Below are 22104 nucleotides of genomic sequence, written 5' to 3' on the forward strand. Positions count from 1 at the left end.
TTAAAGTTATCATGAAAAGACTTTTTTTTTTAAAAACAAATCTTCATTGTAATGATAAATCTATCATTTAAAAGAAAGGAAATTATTTCAGATTTTTTAAGTTGACTACAAAAAATTGTGCCTATTAATGTATAATAGTTTTTATTTTGCTATTTTTGAATTAAAAATAATGTATAATAGAAGCATGTTTCAAGGTACTAGCAAGCAATTTTATTGAAAATACATTCCAGCAAAACTTCAAACAGCTATTGATATAAAATTGTTATCATTTCCAGCAAAAGTAGATAATATTAAATTTCACATTTTGATTAATATAATTAAAAGCTTGTGCAGTTATTTAACTTTTATAATAATGAGTAATATAAGATAGAAACTTTTGAACTACTTATCTAGTTTATGTATTACCACCCAGAAATATATAGAGAGCAAGTATGCTCTTACTTTGATTGGAGGTACTTTATCTCTGAATCTCTATTAGTTCATAGTCTCAAAGTAAAACAATTAGTATTGTTCTTTATTGTTCTTAACTTCTTTTTAACATTATAGATATTAATACCTAGAAAAGATAAACTGTTATCTCAACTGCTTTATATACTTTGGTGTTTCAGCCTTCTATCATATTGGTGGTGGTGGTGCTTAAAATTTGCAGTTCTTGGTGATGGTAAAGGTTGTGGGCAACAGACTAAGTTTTATACTAAGGTGGTTTTGAAATAAAGGGTCCTACATTTGCTGTGGCAATTTTAACAAGCCACAATGAATAACAAAGGTGAAGATAGTGCTTCAGCATTTGAAGCTGCCAATTTAGCTATTCGGAAAATGAGTAGACATTCTACAGGGGAATCTGTTGGATCACACTCCGTAAGTATACATGCAAATGACCTTCAGGTTTTACTGCAGTGTAATTTCCTTCTCAAATACTTCAGGTAATTTGAGTATGTGATTATGATTTAGTTAATTGTATTCAGTTATTTTCATTATATAATTTTTAACAAAACTGCAAGAGTTCTTTAAGTATATTCCATATGCAACCAGAAATTGAGTTAAAGGCAAATTTTGAACTATGTTTATAATTTTTAATATGAAAGAAGTTCAGTTCTTGCATATTTGTTATTCAACATCAGCAAAGCATTTAAGATTCAGTTATTTATTTCCAGTGCCATAAATATAGTTTGCATTAAACTTGCCTAGAAATTATATTCTTGTTTAATCCTTTATCCAAGTGTAAGGAAACAATTTTGCACATGAAATAATTTCATGATTAGGCTACTTGTAGGGGCTAATAATTTCTATTAATTGCCTTAGTATCTCATAATTGAGTATGTGATTATGATTTAGTTAATTGTATTCAATTATTTTCATTAGATAACATTAATATCTAATTTTCATTAGATATCATTTGTTATCTAATGAAATTATTCATTATACATAATGTATAATACTATGCATTATGGGAAGGGCCACAACCCAGACCAATTTCAATTTATTGAGGTATGTTAAAATGTGGGGATACCTCTCTAAAAACTCTGAATCTCACTGAGTGACCATAAAGGATCATTACTAAACTTGTCACTGCTGACCTGAATTGCTTCAGGACAGGAAACTCAGCAGTGGTTCCACCCAGAGACAGTCAGAAATAAGCCACCAAGCAGAACCTCTTCACTCCCCAGGAAGCAAGTCACCATTAGTTGGAGGAAGAGATACCAAGGTTGAAGTAATGCAAAAGTCATTTATCTATTTTCCATATACAACTAGTGAAAAGCTGTCACACCTTATTAAAATACTTACAGCTAGATGTAGATAGTTTTTTCACTTGGTTATAAATTAAATTGAACTTGCCAAGTAATGATATACAAGTAGCTTAATCATGAAGTTACTTCATCTGCAAACTTTGTTTTAGGATTAAACAAGAATATAATTCCTTGGCAAGTTTAATTTAATTTATAACCAAGTGAAAAAAACTTTTTGCAACAAGCTCTAATCCAGAGTATTTTAATAATAATGTGCAACACCTTTTCACTAGTTGTTGTATATAGGAAATATATGATCTCTGCATTACTTCAACTTTGGCATCTTTTTTGGATATGGCCTCCATTTTGGACTTAATTCTGGAGAGTAGAGCAGTTTTGCTTGGTGGCACTGTTACTGAGTAGAGACACTGATGAGAGTTTTGAAGAGTTTAGTTTAGGAGTAATCCTTTTGGGTCACTCAACTCATTAGAATTTAGAGCAGTCTTGTAGATTACTTGGAGTTTTTGGAGAGAGGTGTCTCTGCATCTTAGCATTCCCTCAATAAAGGCTGAAACTGGTCTAGGTAGTGGCCCTTCCCATAATGCATAGCATTATACACACCCAAAAGGATGTGTGCATTGCATTATGGGATACTAAGACAGTTAATGTGAAGTCATTAGCCCTATATACAAGTAGTCTAATCGTGAAGTTACTTCACGTTCAAACTTTGTTTGCTTACACTTGGATAAAGGATTAAGCAAGAACATAATTTCTTGACAACTATATTTAATTTAAACTAGTGAAAAAACTTTGTACAATATAGTTTTTATGATATGACTTAATAGATGTGACAAACTACTTTCACATCTGTTTGGGCTACATCTATTACACTTGTACCAAGATGTGAAACATCTTCATATACTGAGTTGTGAAATTTAAGTGAGTCAGATTACTTCAGTGACTTTTTTTTTTTTAATATATATATATATATATACTGTATATGATCCATGCACAGAGGCCACAATACCTATAGCACATCAGTGCTGTGTGCGTGTATGGGTAAAAGGAATAGAAGAAAGGAGGAATCTTTTCATATTTTACTTGAACAGCTGAGGATTGTCATCTTTGGGTAAGGCAGAACAAAGGAGACTGTTCCAAAGGGAAGTAGATGGAATGAAAGAAAAGGCAGTGACGTTGGTATGGTGAGTTTAGAAATGGACTGTAAAAAGGTGTTGGTTAGCTGCCACTCTTGTTTTAATGATTTTGGAGGAGAGTGGGGGAATAATAATGGCCAATTCAGTAGAGCACTCTCCATGAAAGTGTCTGTAGAAGAGGCACAAGACAACAGAAACTGAATGTCTGAGAGAGGGATCGTTAATTAGTCAGATTGCCCTCTTCTGAATAGAACCAAGCAATAGAGAATTTTGGTGCATCACCTCAAATATGGGAGCAATATTCCATGGCAGGGCAGAGCAGATTTGGGCTTTGTATAGAGTTAGCAGCTGTGAAGGTGTCAAGTAGTGTCTTGTGTGAAAAAGTACACCAATAGGAAAGATTGGAGGTGCAGGTCAGTCCAAGGAGAGAAATCTGATTGGGTTTGGAAGTGAGCTTTTTTTTTTTTTTTTTTTGTGAGAGATCAGGCAGAACAGAGTTTGGTGGCATTGTTAGTTTACAAGGTTGTCCTTGCCCCACTGGGATATAGCTAGGAGATCTGAGTTCAGGTCTCTGGTCATGGTGGATCTTGGGGACTCTAATAGTTGTCGTTGCAACAGCTATGGAGAGGATTGGAAGTCTGTGAGAGTAGGAAGAAGAGAGTGCGTGAAAGAACAGAACAGATACTCCTGAATTGGTGGGGATATGTGAGGAGAGTAAACTGTCCACCATGATACATATTGAGTCACCAGTGAGAAAGTTGGCATGAGGAAGGCTGACCATAGAACAACAGGTTGTTAAGTAGCCCTCTATGTCAAACTAGATCAAATGCCTTTGAAATGTCAAGAGCAACCATGTGAGTTTCTCCAAATTTCTCTATGGCCTGAGTCCATAGGTGGGTGGTGAAAGCACGAAGAGCAGATTGTGAATGGCAGAATTCCATACTGCTGGTCACTGATTAATTGGTATGTCTCTAGGTGGTTCAAGAATTGGTTGTTGATGACCTTCTTGCATAATTTGAGAAAAAACAGAGGTGAGAACAATTGGACGTTAGTTTGTTGGTTGAATTTTTATCCCCTTTCTTTGGGATGGGCTGGATGTGGACCTCTTTCCATGTTGTAGAGTAGATGCCAGTTGAATAGTATAGATGGAATCAGGATCAGATGCCTTGTTTGTGTTCAGATTATTAAGGATTCTTTGGATTTCTTTTTGTCAGAAGACTATGGGAGAATGAAGAGAGCCATTCATGGTGGAGTGGAGGGAACTTTGCCCAGGTCATCAGTGCAGGAATTGGAAGAGAAGAGTGATGCCAGTAAGTTGGCCTTGTCTTTAGGTGAGGTAACTACAGTATTATCAGGATGTGAGAGTGGTGGAAACCTGGGTGACAAGAAATTGCACCCAGTGCTCTTGGCAAGGGACCAGAAGGAGCAAATGTCATTTGAGCACAAGGCGAGTTTGCAGCATTTGATCCTTTAAAGTCTTACTTGGACTTGGTGATGATTCTTTTGCAATTGTTGTGAGCTGCAGAGTGGGCAACTAGAGTTTTGGTCTTGAGTCATTTGTCGTAAGCATAGTTTTTTCTTTTACTGCATCGACTCACTTTGTTGAGAACCAAAGCTTGGATGGTGGCTGAGAATGTGGAGTGGAATAAGGGATGAAAGTCTTCATTCCTGTGAGGATGATTTCTGTTATTCGGTCTGAACAGGTGTTTTGATCAGAAGATCAAAACACCTGAAACAGTAGTCAGATCATGGGAAGGAGGAATAAAAATCATGGAGGGCCTCTCATTTGGCATCCTTGTAGTGCCAAAGGATATGAGACTGTAAACTGATGTATGATTGCAAATCCTAACTTAAAAAATATACCTTTGGTAAACCTTTTAGGTAATTGACTGTTAACATAATGATATTGAAGCCAGTGGACATTTTAAGAAATTGGGAAGGGGAAGATATTGAATAACTCATGTTATTTCTGCATTTATTTTTATTTTTTTATTTATCTATTTATTTATTTATTTTTTTCAAATTCCACCTGTCAAAGATTTGAAACCTATTTTACATTTTAGTATAGGTGGATGGGCTGAGGGTTAGATACCAGTCTTGCACTAGGCATTGAAATTTGTCTACCACCTAAAGACATTTGCAGCTATCTATTCCATAGTAGGATTTGAACCCAGAGCCTGTATCCTGGAGAGGGGATGTGTTAACCATATCAAAGAAATAATTATGAATATGATTTTACCTTTACTTATTATTATTATTATTATTTTTAAACAAAATAATTACTTCCTATCCTTTTCTAGGAGGAAGTTTGAGAAGGATTAGCTGAATAGGAAAGAAAATGCTGTAAGAATGTCTCTCAAAATCAATCATTTGTTTTTTCCTACTCCCTAAACTAAATTAGAAGTGGGTGATTTTTACTTTCCTCTGGAGGCTATAGTTCTTATTCTGCTAGTAAGCAGGATGATGGTATTGCACCAGTCATTAAAAATTGTAAATTATCTAAATCTTAGAATTGTTCTACTTTTAAATGGGAGATAAATTTCAATGCTAGTGTGAGACCACTATAGATTTACTGGACACCAGAAGTGAATTGAAAAAAGAGTTTCTTGTTTGGTCTCCAGAATAAGTTACCACAAATAAATAGAAACATAAAAAAAATCAGTAAAATATAAAAATGATTAAAAGAAAAATTCTATTGCCTGTCCATAGCACATTTGTTAGGTTTTACAACCTTTCATGGGTGGGTGACAAAAAAATTTCCAAGTATTAGTGACATATATAGTCACTAATAAATTGAATGAGTTTTATTTTTGTGGTATTTCTTTAATTCTCTCATTATTAATGAACTGTTCTCTATATTGTAAAAATTTAGATTGTTTTTATATCAAAAGTTTTACATTAATAAAAAAATTAAGAACAGTGGATATTGATACAATGGATTATCTGAAATCCATATCATTAATACAAATCAAGAAAAAGTTTAATCATAATTTTTTTTTTCAAAAAATAAAGACTTAAATAGATATTTCATACTTCTTTATGGAGATAATTGGTAAAGGAAGGCATGCTGTCTGTAGCTTTTCTCCCCCCCTCCTCTTAGTTCAAGCAGAAATAGTCTTCAGACAACATATTTTGGCATGCATGTCCATGAGAATTACTTTCATATTTGATTCATGTCTAGTGTCAAGGAAATGAATGAGACAGTTTCTGGGTTTTTCTCCTTGCTGACCTTGAGCTTAATTTATATATATGTATGATTATGTGGATATATACTGTCATTTCAGTTGAATTTATCACTCTCTTCAAGATGTGTGACTTCATACCACTGTTACCAGTAAGTTTAGATTATGCAGAACATATATATAAAATTCAATATGTTTTTCTTGATTTATGTTGATTAAACTTAAGTCTTGTTCAAAATTATTTTTTCTATTGTGAAAAACTTGCTTTTAGACATTATACTTTGCATTAATGCTGGTTTACTTTTGCTCTATTTTTTAAACATTACAAAGTTTCTAATAAAACACACTGTACTGATCCTCCTCTCCCCAAAAAATCATTTAATTGCCCACATGCATTTCCTTTAATTTTTACGTTGAGAATGTTGTCCTATACAAATGCAAAAAAACTGTTGTAATGAATTACATACATACATCAACTCACATGTTAAATTTAAAAAAAAACAAAACAAAAAAAAACATAGTCTAGTAATTTGTGTGATGTCTGTCTTCAAAGCTAACATCTAGCTTTCAACTCATCACTATATGACCAGAGAGTAGAGGTACCAGTTAGTGGCACAAGGAAGAAAATGAATAGTTAGATATTACATTAGTCACTTTAGTAACTATAAGAAAGGTCATGGTGCTTTTGTAATATAAACTGTCCATTATATTTTGTTGTATGGTCAGTTTTGTTTCATATTAGGCCTCAATGTTAAATTTCTGTTTTTTTTACTTACCTGCCTTTACTCACCCAAATAAATAAACGCATGCATGAGACTTCAGCAATTGATTTGGATGAAAGTTTACATTTTGTATTTATTTATTTTGTAAAGGGTGTCCCAAAATTCACGCAGGATTTAAATTTAGCACCATTTGTGCGGTAAAGTGTTGCCAACGAGAAAAAAAAGACAGCATGACAGCTGAAAGTTCAGGGTTATTAAAAATGGAGCGCTACACGAAAGAACAACGCATTTTCATTGTTGAGCAATATTTTAAAAATAATGAAGGTTTGGCAGCTACAGTTCGCAATTTTCGTACAAAATATGGTTGGAATAGTGATTTAACTTCAACTGTGAAAAGATTAATTAAAACATTCAAGGAAACTGGATCAATTAGTGATCTTATACACTCTGGCTGTCGTTCAACAGAAAACATCGAAGCAGTTCGTGAGAGTGTTGCTGAGAGTCCAGGAACATCAATTCGACACCGTGGTCTTGAATTGGGCATTTCGAGAAGCTCTCTACAGCGTATTCTCACGAAAGATTTGCATCTTTATGCTTACAAAGTTCAATTGATTTAAGAACTGAACCCTACTGACCACACACACAGCGAAGAGAGCTCGTTGAATGGATTATGGAACAACAACAAGTGGATGCTTATTTTTCGAACAAAATCATCCTCAGCGATAGGGCTCATTTTCATCTTGATAGCTTTGTTAATCGACAAAATTGTCGCATTTGGGGTTCAGAAAATCCACGAGTGATTGTTGATAAACAAATGCATCCACAACGTGTCACTGTTTGGTGTGGATTTTGGGCTGGAGGCATCATCAGTCCATTCTTCTTCTTCGAAAATGCGGCTGGTAAGGCAATAACAGTTAATGGTGCTCGCTATCGTGACATGATAATTGAGTTTTTTGTGCCTAAATTGCAAGATATGGATTTGGACGACATATGGTTTCAACAAGACGGTGCCACATGCATGCCATACAGCCCGAGAAACAATTCAATTACTGCATGAGTCATTTCCTGTCGTGTAATTTCCTGTTTTGGTGAACAGAATTGGCCGCCCAGATCATGTGACTTAACGCCATTGGACTTTTTTCTTTGGGGTTTTTTGAAGTCTAAGGTTTATGCCAACAAGCCCACGACCACCCACGCCTTGAAGGAGGAAATTGAGCACTGTATCAACGAAATTTAGCCACATTTATGCAAAATGGTCATGGAAAATTTCGAGAAAAGAGTGCATATGTGCCAGCAAAGCCGTGGAGGCCATTTACCCGACATGCTATTCCATGCATAACCCTATACTTTATGAATCAATAAGAAATTACAATTTTTAATTAAAAACCTGTGTTTTCTATCAAAATTACTTCTTGTGTGAATTTTGGGACACCCTGTATATATATATATATGGAATTAGATGAATTCTGCCATCTGTTAGATCATTTCTTGAGGGACAAATGTCTTAGACAACATGTAACAGAGGGAATAAGAGGTTCAAGAGTTTTGGATTTAGTTATAGCATCAGAAGTGTTGATAATAACTGAGATGACATCTCTTCCAGACCATATGGTTTTGACTTCGAAAATGAATTGACATGCAGGAGTATCAAAGAGACAGGAACTTATGTGGAATTATAAAGCAGGTGATTATAATAGTCTTAGACGTCAACTTCAGGAAGTTTCATGAAGGGAGGAATTGGAAGGCCGGGATATCATTAGTGCGTGGGAAATTGTGAAAGAATATTTGTTAGCAGCAATGGTAAGTTGTATAACACGAGTGAAAAAGAGGACACAATTTGGAGTAAAGTGGATGACAAATTGCATGCGAAAAGGAGGCTATGGAAGAGATATAAAGAGACATGTGGAGAGAAGATGCATGAAGAATATAAGACACGGGCCAGAAGAGTGACTAGTGTGGTAAGGAAAGCGAAACTGGAATATGAGAGGAGATTGGCCCTAAGATCCAAAGAAAATCCTAGGTAATTTTTTAGCTATATGGCCAGTAAGAGGAGAAATGACTGTGGAAGAATGATATTGTGGGATAAAAATGGGAATATAGTGACTGATGCAGAGGACATAGTGTAATTGTTCAATGAACACTTTATTGGAGTATTTCATCCGAGGAGTCAGTTTTAATGCTAGAGGGATAAGGCAGGTTCAAGGTTTAGAGGTACAGGAGGAGAGTGTGTTTCAGATACTGAGTACTCTGGATGTTAGTAAAGTTTGGGACTGGATGGCATTTCACCACGAGTTTTGAGAGAATGTGCTAAGGAACTGACAGTACCTTTAACCTCGCTTTTCAATGAAAGTCTGACTGCGGGAAAGGTGCCCAGGGAATGGAAGGAAGGTAAGATAGTGCCATTGCATAAGGGTGGTAACAGACTGGAAGTGTCTGTTACCACAAAAAGGGTGCTCTTGTTTTAGCAATATGCTAGCCTTCTATAATAAAGTTACAAGAGCATTAGATGAGGGAAAGGCATATACTACAATTTTCTTAGACTTAGCAAAAGCATTTGACAGGGTGCCACATGATAAGCTGATATTTAAGTTGCAGCGCATGGGTCTGGATGTCAGAATTGGTCAACTGGATTCAGGATTTACTGTCTGATAGGTATCAGAGAGTTGTGTGTGGTGGAGCAGTTTCAAGGAGCCAGAGGGTTACATATGAGGCCCCACAGGGCTCAGTACTAGGACCTATATTGTTTAACCTTTATATCAGTGACATTGCCAGTAGATTGCAAGGGGATATTCAGTTGTTTGCGGATGATGCGAAGCTGGGAAGGATTATTAGTAATAGTGCAGATGTGGCCCTGCAAGAGGATTTGAATAAGCTAGATAGATGGGCAAATGAATGGGGGGGGGAGTGTCAGTTTAATGCAGCAGAATGTAAGGTCTTGAGGTTTGGGAAACATCGATGAGATGCTGCATACTCTATGGGAGGAGTTATACTGGAGGAAGTAGGGGAGACAAGAGATCTGGGGTTGATGATTGATAGAAACCTGAAATTTAGGGGACATATTGCAAAGGTGGTGAAGGTAAAACAGAGGATTGCTGCAATTATGAGAAGGACACTGACCTGCAGAGATAAAAGAGTTATCATTCCATTGTATAAGATCAGACCACACTTAGACTATTGTTCTCAGATTTGGTCCCCAGGATTTGAAGAGGATAAATTAACTGTGGAAAGGGTACAAAGACGGATGACAAAGATGGTTTCAGGACTGTACAATTTTGGTTATGAGGATCGGCTGAGGGAATGTGGACTGCAGAGTTTGGTGGATAGAAGAAGGAGAGGTGATATGATTGAGACTTTTAAACTGTTGAGAGGTGGTTACAGGGTTGACACTGGGGAATTCTTTTGCTTGGTTGAACAGCGGGAAGGAGTGATGACAAGAGGCCATCCCTGGAAGTTACGAAAGGAAACTGTGAGCAAGAGGGTGAGGAGTGGTTTCTTTGCATAGAGGGTGGTTGAACCATGGAATGCATTGCCTGATGGAGTGGTGAGAGCGAGAACAGTCAACGAGTTTAAGGAGTGGTATGATAGACTTTGTGTTTCTTAGGGGGAGACCTCCCCTCGATGAGTCGTGACAGACTTTATGTTCTTAGGAAGGACCTCCCACGATGAGTCTTTTGACTCCATGGAGGCCTGAATAATAATAATAATTATTATTATTAAGCAAATAATTGATTAAGGAAAGAGCAGATTTCATCTACTATTTTGCCAACAGATATGGAGTGGCTGGGATCTTCAGTTGTTTGCTGATGATGCAAAGTAAGGGAGAATTATAGGGACCATTATTTACGTACAAAATACTCATTGCAGAAGACCCATGCTAATCATTATTCACACAATGTGTATTATAGCTCTGCTTGAACTCATTCACCCATCAAGACACAACTTCCTCTGCCATTCTATTGCACTCATTTGCCTCTCCAAGCAAAAAAATCTAGTCTGCACACTCTTCTTACACAACCTCCAGGAGTCACTCTCTTATTCTGTTCTACTCGTCATGTACTGAAAAATTTTTGTGTCAGTCTTATAAGAATCCCTTTAGTAACTTTCTATCATGTCCCTTCTCTGCTTGTCAACTAGACTCTACAACCCACAGTCTGTCTACATATCCTCATAGGGAATATTCCACAGTCCTGTGCAATACCATCAGCTTGGATACTTGTCTTTGAATATTCTCCATCATCTCTTGATCTCCTAAGAAACCCAGGTGACCAAATCTGTGCAGAGAAGTCAAGATAAGACTGAATCACAGCCTTATAAAAAGGGATAATAACTTCCCCATCTTTACTTGTCAGTGTGTGTTCTTCAATGTCCAAGTAATCCTTTGAGCTATTATGCAGACTTTTGTAATGTGTACTCTGACCTTAAAGTCTCTGTCCACCAACATCCACCATCAATACTATGTATATTATACAAAATATCTAATCTTTTCATCTTGAATTGCATTACCTTACATTTTGCAACATTAAATTGGCAACCATTGTCCTTTGCCCATACTGGCAATTTATTCAAATCGTCCCACAGGATTTTTTCATCATCTTTATCTACTATCCCTCCCGAGTTTTACATCAGTAAACAAACAAATATTCCCCTTAATCCTTTAAATTATTCTCTATATCATTAATGTATTAATGTACAGATTAAAATAGTAACTCTAGTCAGGAACCCTGAGGCAACTTCTACTAGTCACCCTTACCCCCCCCCCCCCACCATGCCACTAACTTCACATCCATTCCCACTTGCTCCAACTTATGTAATAGTTTTCCATGTAATATTCTGTCAAATACCTTTTGAAAAGTTTAGCAGTATCGTGGTGTAATAATTTCCTTTATCCAATTTCTTTGTCACTTTATTGTAAATGTGAATAACCACATTTTATAATATTTGAACCACCACTCCTGAGATATTAATTGGTCTGTAATTGCTGCTTCTGTCTTGGAGTCACCTCTATGTATTGGAACTATCTTACCCTCTTTCCTCTCCTTTGGAACCTTGCAAGACCCGAGACTTTTAAGCATTTTCATTAGAGGCACTGTGAGTTCTCTTGCATTCTCGTAGCATGTGGGCTGACATACCATCCAGTCCTACTGCTGCATTTGCATTGATTATGTTTCAGTATTATTATTATTATTATTAGACACCTCCAGGGAGTCCAAAGACTCATCGAGGGAGAGTGTGCCAACAGCATCGAACGATTGGGCCCCTTCCAACTACTAACCGCGCTCAAGCTTACTTAACTGAGCCATTAGTAGCAGAGGCTCTACCAATCGACCAACCTTTGCCGACAATATACTGAGCATCTCCAGTTCATCTACACTCCGGTCTCTTTTTATGCAGATTTGAAGTTATACACCGCATAACTTCAACACTTATGTACTGTTGTACATAATGAACAGCATGTTGCAGCACATTTTGGCGTAACGTGAATAATGTGTAAGCAGTGAGTGTCCGTGAAGTTTAATTTTGCATGTGAGTAAGTGTTTGTCTTTTCATTATCGAAAGTCTAAATTTTGCTAATTTTTATTTTAAAGGATTTAATTTGGCCCAATGGAGATAAAAAAGCACCAAAAGAAAGCAATTTCTTTGGAAATGAAAATTGCAATTTTAGATCACTTAGCAAAAGGAGAGGGATTGGTAAACATTTTAATTTAGGTAAATCTACTATAAGAGCAATTAAAAAGAATGAAATTGCAATAAGAAAATCTGTCATTTTTGGCACAACACTAAGTACCAAATTATCATCGTACTCGAGAGATGCTTTATTAGAAAAAACAGAATGAGCGCTCGTAATTTGGATTGAAGAATTAACTCAAAGAAGAATTCCTATAAGTGATTATTTAATTAAACAAAAAGCTCTTCAGTTTTATGAACAGACGAAGCAGTTGGAGCTGTCTACTTCTGCTTCCCAGGCTGATAAAGAATTTTCAGCTAGCAAAGTATGGTTAACCGGGTTTTTAAAAAGGAATGCACTTCATAACTTGAAGATTACCGGTGAGGTTGCAGCAGCAGATGAAGAAGCAGCCAAAAATTTTCAAGAGAAGTTAGCCAAAATTATTGAAGATGGTGGATATTGTCCTCATCAAGTGTTTAACGCTGGCTGAACAGGATTGTTTTGGAAGAAAATGCCTAGTCGAATTTACATCACAAAGTCTGAGAAAAAAGCAAGTAGGTTTAAAGCAAGCAAAGATTGAGTAACGTTGTTATTTTGTAGCAATGCAGCAGGAAATCGAATGTTCAAACCCCTCCTAGTAAATCGATCTCTAAGACCACGTGCTCTAAAAGGCAAAGATCTAAAACAGCTACTGATACATTGGATGGCTAATACAAAGGCCTGGTAACAGGTATTTATTGAGTGGTTCAATAATTGCTTTGTACCAGAAGTGGAAACATATATGAAGCAAAAAGTTCTCGATTTTAAAGTTTTATTAATTGTTGAAAATTCACCAATTCATCCGCATTTAGAACATCCAAATGTACAGGTAGTGTTTTTTCCACTCTATACAACAAGCATTATTCAGCCATTAGATCAAGGCATAATTGCTACCTTTAAAAAATATTACGTTAAGCACACTTTTCAATTTATATTGGATAAACTAGAAAATGAATCATTAACAGTAACTGACATTTGGAAAAAAAATTTCTATTTGGACTGCTTAAATCATGTTGCATCTGCTATCGCTGAAATAAGACCACAAACTTTAAATGCCTGCTGGAAAGCAGCTTAGCCTGGATGTGTTGCAAACAGTGCAACCATGCAAACATCTACGCTATCAGCTGAAACCATTACTTTAGCACAGAAAATTGGTGGAGAAGGTTTTGATACATATAGCCAGAATGATGTAGACGAATTGCTTGTGGATGATGCCTTAAGTGATGATGATATTATTGGATATCGATTAACTTTAGATATCGTCAAAGATCCAGAAAATGATAGTGAAGCGGAAGAAAAACCTGTGCTCCCCCTCACTGCAAATATAATTCGAGAAGGTCTTGAACTGTGCAATAAATTGGAAAATCATTTTCTTGTTAATGACACAAATTCTGAACAAGCCTTTACATTCCAACATGAGCTGAAGAACTGTATGTCTGGATATTGCAAGTCGTGTAACAAATTAGTAAAATCATCATCGCAAACTTTAATCACTGATTACATTGTCAGAAGAAAAAAATCAGCACAGGACGAGGGTGAAGCTAATTCTGTTTGTGAAGAACCATTGCGTTTACCATACAGATCTAATGCGCTGACTATCTCTTCTGCTGATGAAAGTGATTTCGCACCAGTTCGCAAACGTTGCAGAATATATTCTAATAGCGACGATAATTCTGATGACAAAATGTAAAAAAAAAAAAAAATTGTTACTTTTCAATGAAATTAAATGAATAAAGCTTTAAAACAAACATAGGCATTCTTATTTTCCTGAATTTTTATAAACTGTTTTATGCGAATTTAGGTTTATTTTAATTCATTGCTTCTGTTTTATGCAGTTTTAGAAAAGTATAGAATGTATCCCTAATTTTTCAACGTAAGTTAGGTCTTTTTATTTTTATATGTGCGATTTTTTATATATGTGGTTTTCTGTGGAACGTATCTACTACATAAAAAGAGACCTGAGTGTACTTCAATTCTCACATCAGCTTCTGTCAGTAACTGCAAAGTCTCCACCTGGTACACCCTTACAAACTAATTGCTAAGTAGCTCAACTGTTTCTTCTGCTTCTGTTACTTTCTTGCCATCAGCACTGAGTAAAGTTATCCTTCCATAATCATTCTTTTTTTCACTTGCTACATAAAAAAAAACGTTTTGTATTTACTCTTGCCTGCTTTTAGCTAATTTTTTTCTCATAATGTAATTTAGCCTTCCTTACCATACTAGTCACTCTTACGTGTGCTTTGTATTGCTCATGAGCATGCTGATCACGATTTTATTTATTTATATTCCCTCCACAATGCTTTCTTTTTTTTGCAGCCCCTGTTTTAGATTACTACTGATCCATTTAATCCCTACTTGATTTATCCTCCTGATCCTGGGTATGCAGTCTGATAGCCCTCGTAAACAATCCCTGACTACTTTTTATGAACTACATATGTTCATAAAAGCTTCTTTTGCCGTGCAGCTTCTTTTGCCGTGTGCACTGCTCCAAGCTGCCACCTCAGTTTGTCATAATTGGCAACTTTGTTGTTCCACATAAACTCTTTCTAGACTGAGAATTTCACTTGTTGAGGAACCTTCTAGAACAAGACTGCATGATTACTTTTCCCATTTGGAGGTAGAGTTGCTACTGTAGTAAGAAATAGATCTTCTAATGCTATTACCAGATCCAACACTCTGAAACCCCTGCTGCTGAATAATGGATGCTTCTTTGCAGATGCTAGGCATTGATTTCACTACCTCTTGCACACTAAGCAAGTGCCCTACCATCTGAGTTATGCCTCCAACAGATTTGAATAGAGTGTTAACTTGAACATATATGAGTGGGGTTGCAGTTTTAATATGAATAACTGCAAGGTATTGGGGAGCATAGATATAAGGCTGTATACTATTATGTTGGTGGAACTCTGCTTCAGGAAATAAATGAGATTCAAATCTGGGTGTGATAGTTGACAGCAGACTAGGGTACATTGTGAGTATTGCAAAGACTGTACATTATTATCAACAATAAAATGTGCAAAGACTGTACATTATTATCAACAATAAAATGTGCAAAGACTGCACATTGTATTGCTGCTATGATAAGAAGTACATTGACAAATAGGGATAAGGAGGTGGCTGTGCTGCTGTGTAAAGCATTAATCAGACCACATGTTGATCAAATTTGGTCTTCATTGTTATATGAGAACATTGGAGAAAGTCCATAGTGGACTTTCTCCAATGGCAGGTTGATATCAAAACTCTGGAACTTTAACTTCTATGAAGAGAAGTTAAAGGAATGTAAATTGTAGTTTGATGGATAGGCTGAAAAGAGGTAAATTATAAAGACATTGAAGTTATTGAGGGGATTATAAAAAGAGTGGAAGTTGAAAGGAGGAAAAACAAGAGGCCATCCCTAGAATTTGTAAAGGTTTAGTAAAGAAGTGTGAGAGTAATATTTTAACATGGGGACTGGGTGAATGGAACACATTGCCAGAATGTGTTATGAATGTAAGGAAGTGTTAAGAGGTTTAAGGTTAGTATGATATTTTAATGATTGAGTAGTGGACTTCCCACAATGAGTGTGCTGACTCCATGGAGGTTATTGTAATAATAATAATATAGCATCTTTAAGATATCCATTTTGGACATGCTATTTGTGCAAAGGGTGATCTTTTTATTATTATTATTATTATTCAGGCCTACATGGAGTCAAGAAACAAATTTCTGGGAGGTCCTTCCTAGGAAACACAGTCTATCATACCACTCCTTGAACTTATTAAACTTTCTTGCTCCCACCACTATCAGGCAATGCGTTCCATGGTTCAACCACCTTCCATGCAAAGAAACCACTCCTCACACTCTTGCTTACAGCTTCCTTTCGTAACTTCCAGGGATGGCCCCCTTGTCATAATTCCTCACTGCTGTTCCACCAAGTGAAAGAACTCCCCAGTGTCTACACTGTAACTGCCTCTCAATGGTTTAAAAGTCTCGATCGTATCACCTCTCCTCCTTCTATTCACCAAACTCTACAGCCCACATTCCCTCAGCTGATCCTCATAACTAACATTGTACAGTCCTGAAACCATCTTTGTTATTCACCTCTGTATCCTTTCCACAGTTAATTTTATCCCCTTCAAATCCTGGGAACCAAATTTGAAAATAGTAGTCTAAGTGTGGTCTGATCAGGATCTTATAGAATGGAATGATAATTCTCTTATCTCTGCAGATCAGCATCCTTCTCAGTATTGCAGCAATCCTCTTGGTTACCTTCACCACCTTTGCAATATGCCCCCTGAATTTCAGTTTTCTATGGATCATAACCTCCAGATCTCTTGTCTCCCCTACTTCCTCCAGTACAGCTCCTCCATTCGAGTATGCATCGATGTATCCCAAACTTCAAGGCTTTACATTTTGCTGCATTAAACCAGTATCCCCATTCATTTTCCCACATGTCTAGTTTATTCAAATCCTCTTGCAGGACTGCCACATCTGCACTATTACTAATTACCCTTCCCAGCTTCACATCATCTGTAACATTGTCATTGGATTGCAAGGAAATATTCAGTTGTTTGATATAAAGGTTAAACAATACAGGTCCCAGTACTGAGCCCTGTGGGATCCCACTTGTGTTATTCTGCCTCCTTGATATTGCCCCATACTCATATTCCCCCCATAACTCTCTGATACCTATCAGACAGCCAATCCTGAATCCAGTTGACTAACCCAACATCTAAACCCATGTCCTGCAACTTAGCTATCATCTTATCATGTGGCACCCTGTCAAATGCCTATGCAAAATCCAAAAAATGGCAGTATATGTCTTTCCCTCATCAACTGCACTTGGAAGAGATATAAGGAGAGGGCCCATTAACAAATTCAGATTGACTTTCACAGATAGCATTACCGTCATCTGCCCAATGCTGTATATGGTCCCTCACTAATTTCTCCAAGACCTTAACAATTATTGATGATACACAAACTGGCTTATAATTAGACTTCCAGTCTGCTACTGCCCTTATGCAATGGCAGTATCTTACCTTCCTTCCATTCCTTGGGTATACCTTTCCTGTAGCCAGACTTTCATTGAAAAGCCAGGTCAACAGAGCTGTCAGTTCTTTTGCATATTCTCTCAAAATCCCTTGGTGAAATACTATCCATTCTTACAGCTTTACTGACATCCAGAGTATTCAGTATTTGGAACACACTCTTCTCTTGCACCTCTAAACTTTGAACCTGCCCTATCCCACTAGTATTAAAACTGACTCCTCCAGGATGAAATACTCCAATAAAGTGTTCATTGAACAACTCCACTATGTCCTCTGCATCAGTCACTGTATTCCCATTTTTATCCCACAATATCATTCTTCCACAATGATTTCTCCTTCTACTGGCCACATAGCTAAAAAATTCCCTAGGATTTTCTTTGGTTGTTAGGTCTAATGTCTTCTCATATTCCAGTTTCGTCTTCCGTACCATACTAGTCACTCTCCTGGCCCGAGTCTTATATTCTTCATGCATCTGCTCTATACCTGTCTCCTTATATCTCTTCCATAATCTCTTTTTCACCTACAATTCCTATTGGATATTGTTTATCATCCACTTTACACCAAATTGTGTCTGCTTCTTCACTCATGGAATACAGCTTACTATTGCTGCTAACAAATATTCCTTCACAATTTCTCAAGCACTAATGATATCCTGGCTTTCCAATTCTGGAAAGCCATGGAACTGCTTCAAGTTGATATCTGAGACTATTATAATCACCCACCTTATAATTCCATATACGTTCCCTTTTCTTTGATACTATTGCATGTCTATTCATCTTCCACTTGGAAGGTGAATAGACATGCAGGAGTGTTCATGTTGTTTGAGTCCTGTCTATTGTTTGAGTCCTGTGTTGAGGAGGCCTTTCTAATATATTCTTAATGAGATATCATTTCTTGTTTTCTTGATTATGATATCTAAAAAAGAGAATTCATTATTCTTTTGTAATTTAGTGGACTGACTTGATTTCATGGCAGTGTTGCATTATAACAGCAGATTGCAAAGAATGTTAGAAAGCCCCACCCCCACCTCTTCTGGACTGTGTGACTAAAGTAAATGTTGTCAGTGTAGTATTGCCATATGGTGTGAGAGAAAGAGAGGATATTGAGCTTGTTACAAATAGTGAAAATGACTTGAATATCATTTTCACTATCTGTAACATTGCTGCTGTAATGTGTATGTTAATAACTACAGAAAAGAGGTGGTTATTCATTTTTTAAGTTATGAAAACATCTACAGTATTATAGTAAAACTTCAGTTTAATATACACCAAAATAATCACCCGACATTTCAGCCTTCATTTCAACGTCATCATCTGATCAATAAATAAAATAAAAATAAATTAGAACAAAAAAGGTGTTGATGGTGGCCATTAAGAGCTGAAATTATTGCTTAATCCTTAAAGTGAAGATTTTCTGGAGAACTTAAAAGAAGTTATGTGGCATGAATGGGAATTTTAAAAGAAAAGAGGTGTTATTCTCTTCACTAATGCTTTGAACAAAGGTAGCAAATTAATTATAGACCAATTAATATATTGCGAGTGGTTATTAAAATGTTGGAAAAGTTGGTGAAAGGTAAAATACAACAGTGGGTGGATAGGGATGCAGTACTCTATAGTGGGCAGCATGGCTATGTAAAAAGGTAGATCCTATTTTAGAAATTATTCACATTTTATAATAAAGTGAAGTAGAATTGGATAGAATATCACATGGAAAACTATTACAAAAACTGGAGAGGATGAGAATGGATATGAGGCTAGTAGCATAGTTAGAGAGATGGCTGACAGACACCAGAGAGCAGTATATGGTGGAGTAGAGCCTAGGAAAATGATGGTGACTAGTGGAGTACCTCAGAGTTTGGTACCAGGGCCACTACTTTTTAATTTGTATATCAGTAACATTATGAAAAGATTTAAGAGGAATACTCAGTTGTTTGCTGATGATGCAAAACTCAGGAGAGCAATAGTTGATAAAGGTGATGTAGATATCCTGCAGGATGATTTAAATAAATTTGCATTGTTGACAAAGGATAATGATTGTCAATTTAATGTTGCAAAATGTTGGGTTGAAAAGGTTGCACATGGTGTATCATGTTGATGGTATTCGTTTACAGGAAATTGTTGAGGCTAGACTTGGGGATAATGATGAACAAAGCGTTAAAGTTCAGAGGGCATATTGCAGAAGTTGGTAAAATAGCTCAACCAAATTACTTGGATGTTGAGAAACACCCTAACAAGTAAAGATATGGAAGTTATTATCCCTCTTCTATGATTTGTACACATCTTGAATACTGCACACAGATTTGGTCACCTCGGTTTCTTGAGGACCAAGAGGTGGTTGAAAAGATTCAGAGACGAGTGACCAAGATAGTGATAGGACTGTGGAATACTCCTTACGAGGATATGTTTGTGGGTTACAAAGTTAGGTTGATAGGCAGAAAAGAGGGTACATAATAGAAACTTTTAAGATATAAAGGGGTTTTATAAAATTGATGAAAGTGAAATTTTTCAATATTTGACAGTCAGAGAACTAGGAGCCATCTATGGAAATTGTGTAAGAGTGTGGTTAATAGGGGTGTGTGTTGACAAGATTTTTTGCATGGAAAGTGGTGAGTGAGTGGAATGGATTGATTGCCAGAATTTGTTGTAAGTTCCCTGACAGTGAATGAATTCAAAGAGAGGCATGATAGGATTTGTGTGTATGATGATTGATTTGGGTCCCCTGTGATGAGTCTCCCAACTCCACGGAGATGAAATTAATCATCATCATCATCATCATCATACGTATCAAGGATTTAGGCCTAGTATGGCCTGTTCCGGCCTTAGAAGTCATCGTTTAAGAGGACGTCCTGGTTTTCTTTTTCCTAATGGCTTGTACTTTAAGGCTTGTTTTGGTAATCTTTCTGTTTTCATTCTTTGAACGTGTTCCATCCATCTATGTTTATATTTTTTAATTTTTTCAATTACTGGTTCTTGGTTTAATTCTTTCATAATATCTTCGTTTCTTTTGTGATCAAATAGGGTATACTTTGCAGTTTTTCTCATAAACTTCATTTCTGCTGTTGTTAATCTTTGTTTGTCTTTTTGTTTTATTGTCCAGATTTCGCTTCCATACATTAAGACCGGTAGGGCTAATGTATTGTATACTTTTAGCCTGGTTTGTTTTTGAACTAGATTTGGTTTAAATATAGAGTTAATTACTCCTGTTATTTTTAAATATTTTGCAATTTTTATGTTTATATCTTTTTCATTTTCATAAGTGATCATACATCCTAGGTAGTTAAATGAATTTACCTGTTCTAAGATCTTGTTATCTAATACTATTTTAGTTCTTGCTGGATCTTGTCCTTTAAAGGCCATAGTTTTTGATTTTTCTGTTGATATTATCATACCATAATCTTTGGATATCTCATTTAGATTTAAAATAGCTTTCTGTAAGTTATCTTCAGAATTTGTAATTATTATTTGGTCATCTGCAAAGAGGAGAGTGTTTAAGTTAACTGTAGGTGAAAGTTTAATTCCTTGATGTAAATTTTTACTCCATTTTATTATTATTTCATTTAAGTAGATATTAAAAAGAGTTGCTGAGAGGGGACATCCCTGTCGGACCCCTCGGTTTATCTCTCTTGTATATGATAGCTCATGATTTAATCTTATTTGTATTTGATTATTTTCATATATACTTGTGACAGCTTTTAGGATATTATTTGGTATTTGTCTTTCTTTTAATATGTTAAATAATATGTTTCTTTTAACTTTGTCAAATGCTTTTTCAAAGTCAATAAATGCAATATGTGTTTCTAAATTATATTCTCTTCTTTTCTCTATTATTAATTTTAGGCAGAAGGCTGGGTCTATACATGATCGTCCTTTTCTAAATCCATTTTGTACCTCTAGAATAAAGTTTTCGGAATATTTCATTAGTTTGTTATTTAAGATTCTGCTGCATATTTTGTAACATGAATTTAGTATACTGATACCTCTATAGTTTTTAGGGTCATCTCTATTACCTTTCTTAAAGATAGGAATCACAATTGCTTTTTTCCATTCTATTGGGGGGATACCAGTTGAGTAAATTTTATTTAAAAATAATAAGAATCTTCCTTTGAATCTTGTTCCTGCGTATTTATATAGTTCTGAACCTAGCTTATCTTCTCCAGGTGATTTTCCGTTTCTTGTTTCTTTCAGGCTGATTTCTAATTCTTCTTCAGTTATTTCCTTTTCATTTTCGTTAATTGTTTGCCAGTTGTCTTTTTTAAAATATTTGTCTGTCCACAGTTCTGTGTAGTAATTTAGAAATTCTTCTAATTTCAATTCAGTGTTTAATTTTATGTTTTCTTTGGTATCTGCATTTAGGTGTTTCAAAATCTTATATACATTGGGTCTTATTTTATATAAATCATGTTCTAAATTAGAAACAAATTTATTCCATGATTCTCTGTCTTTTTCTGACTTCTCTTTTAGCTATGGCTCTTATTCTTTTATATTCTATTTCATCTTCTAATCTTTTACTGTTTAACCATTTGCGATAGGCTTCTTTTTTCTTTTTGATTATTTCTTTGATTGTATCATCCCAGATCTTCAGTTTTTTT

At 35.8% G+C, this 22104-nt stretch overlaps 1 protein-coding gene across 5 annotated transcripts in view; it reads left to right on the plus strand.

Annotated features, from left to right (window-relative positions):
• LOC150099955 (proton-coupled amino acid transporter 1-like) overlaps positions 1 to 22104 on the plus strand; it is a 183531-nt gene that overhangs the window by 56594 nt on the left and 104833 nt on the right. For 3 of the 5 annotated variants that reach the window (XM_090402515.1, XM_090402514.1, XM_090402516.1), the window contains exon 2: positions 609 to 858. The exons of 1 other annotated variant lie outside the window; for it this stretch is intronic. In XM_090402515.1, coding sequence (XP_090258641.1) covers positions 754 to 858 — 105 coding nt within the window. In that variant the 5' untranslated portion in view covers positions 609 to 753. Of the gene's footprint in view, positions 1 to 608; positions 924 to 22104 lie in introns of those variants that run through there. One more of the 5 variants, XM_090402518.1, reaches the window with a different exon arrangement.

This window comes from Typopeltis vanoorti, chromosome 13 (assembly GCF_054136105.1).
Source record: "Typopeltis vanoorti isolate ZY-2024b chromosome 13, IOZ_Tvanoo_1.0, whole genome shotgun sequence".
Lineage (NCBI taxonomy): Eukaryota > Metazoa > Arthropoda > Arachnida > Uropygi > Thelyphonidae > Typopeltis > Typopeltis vanoorti.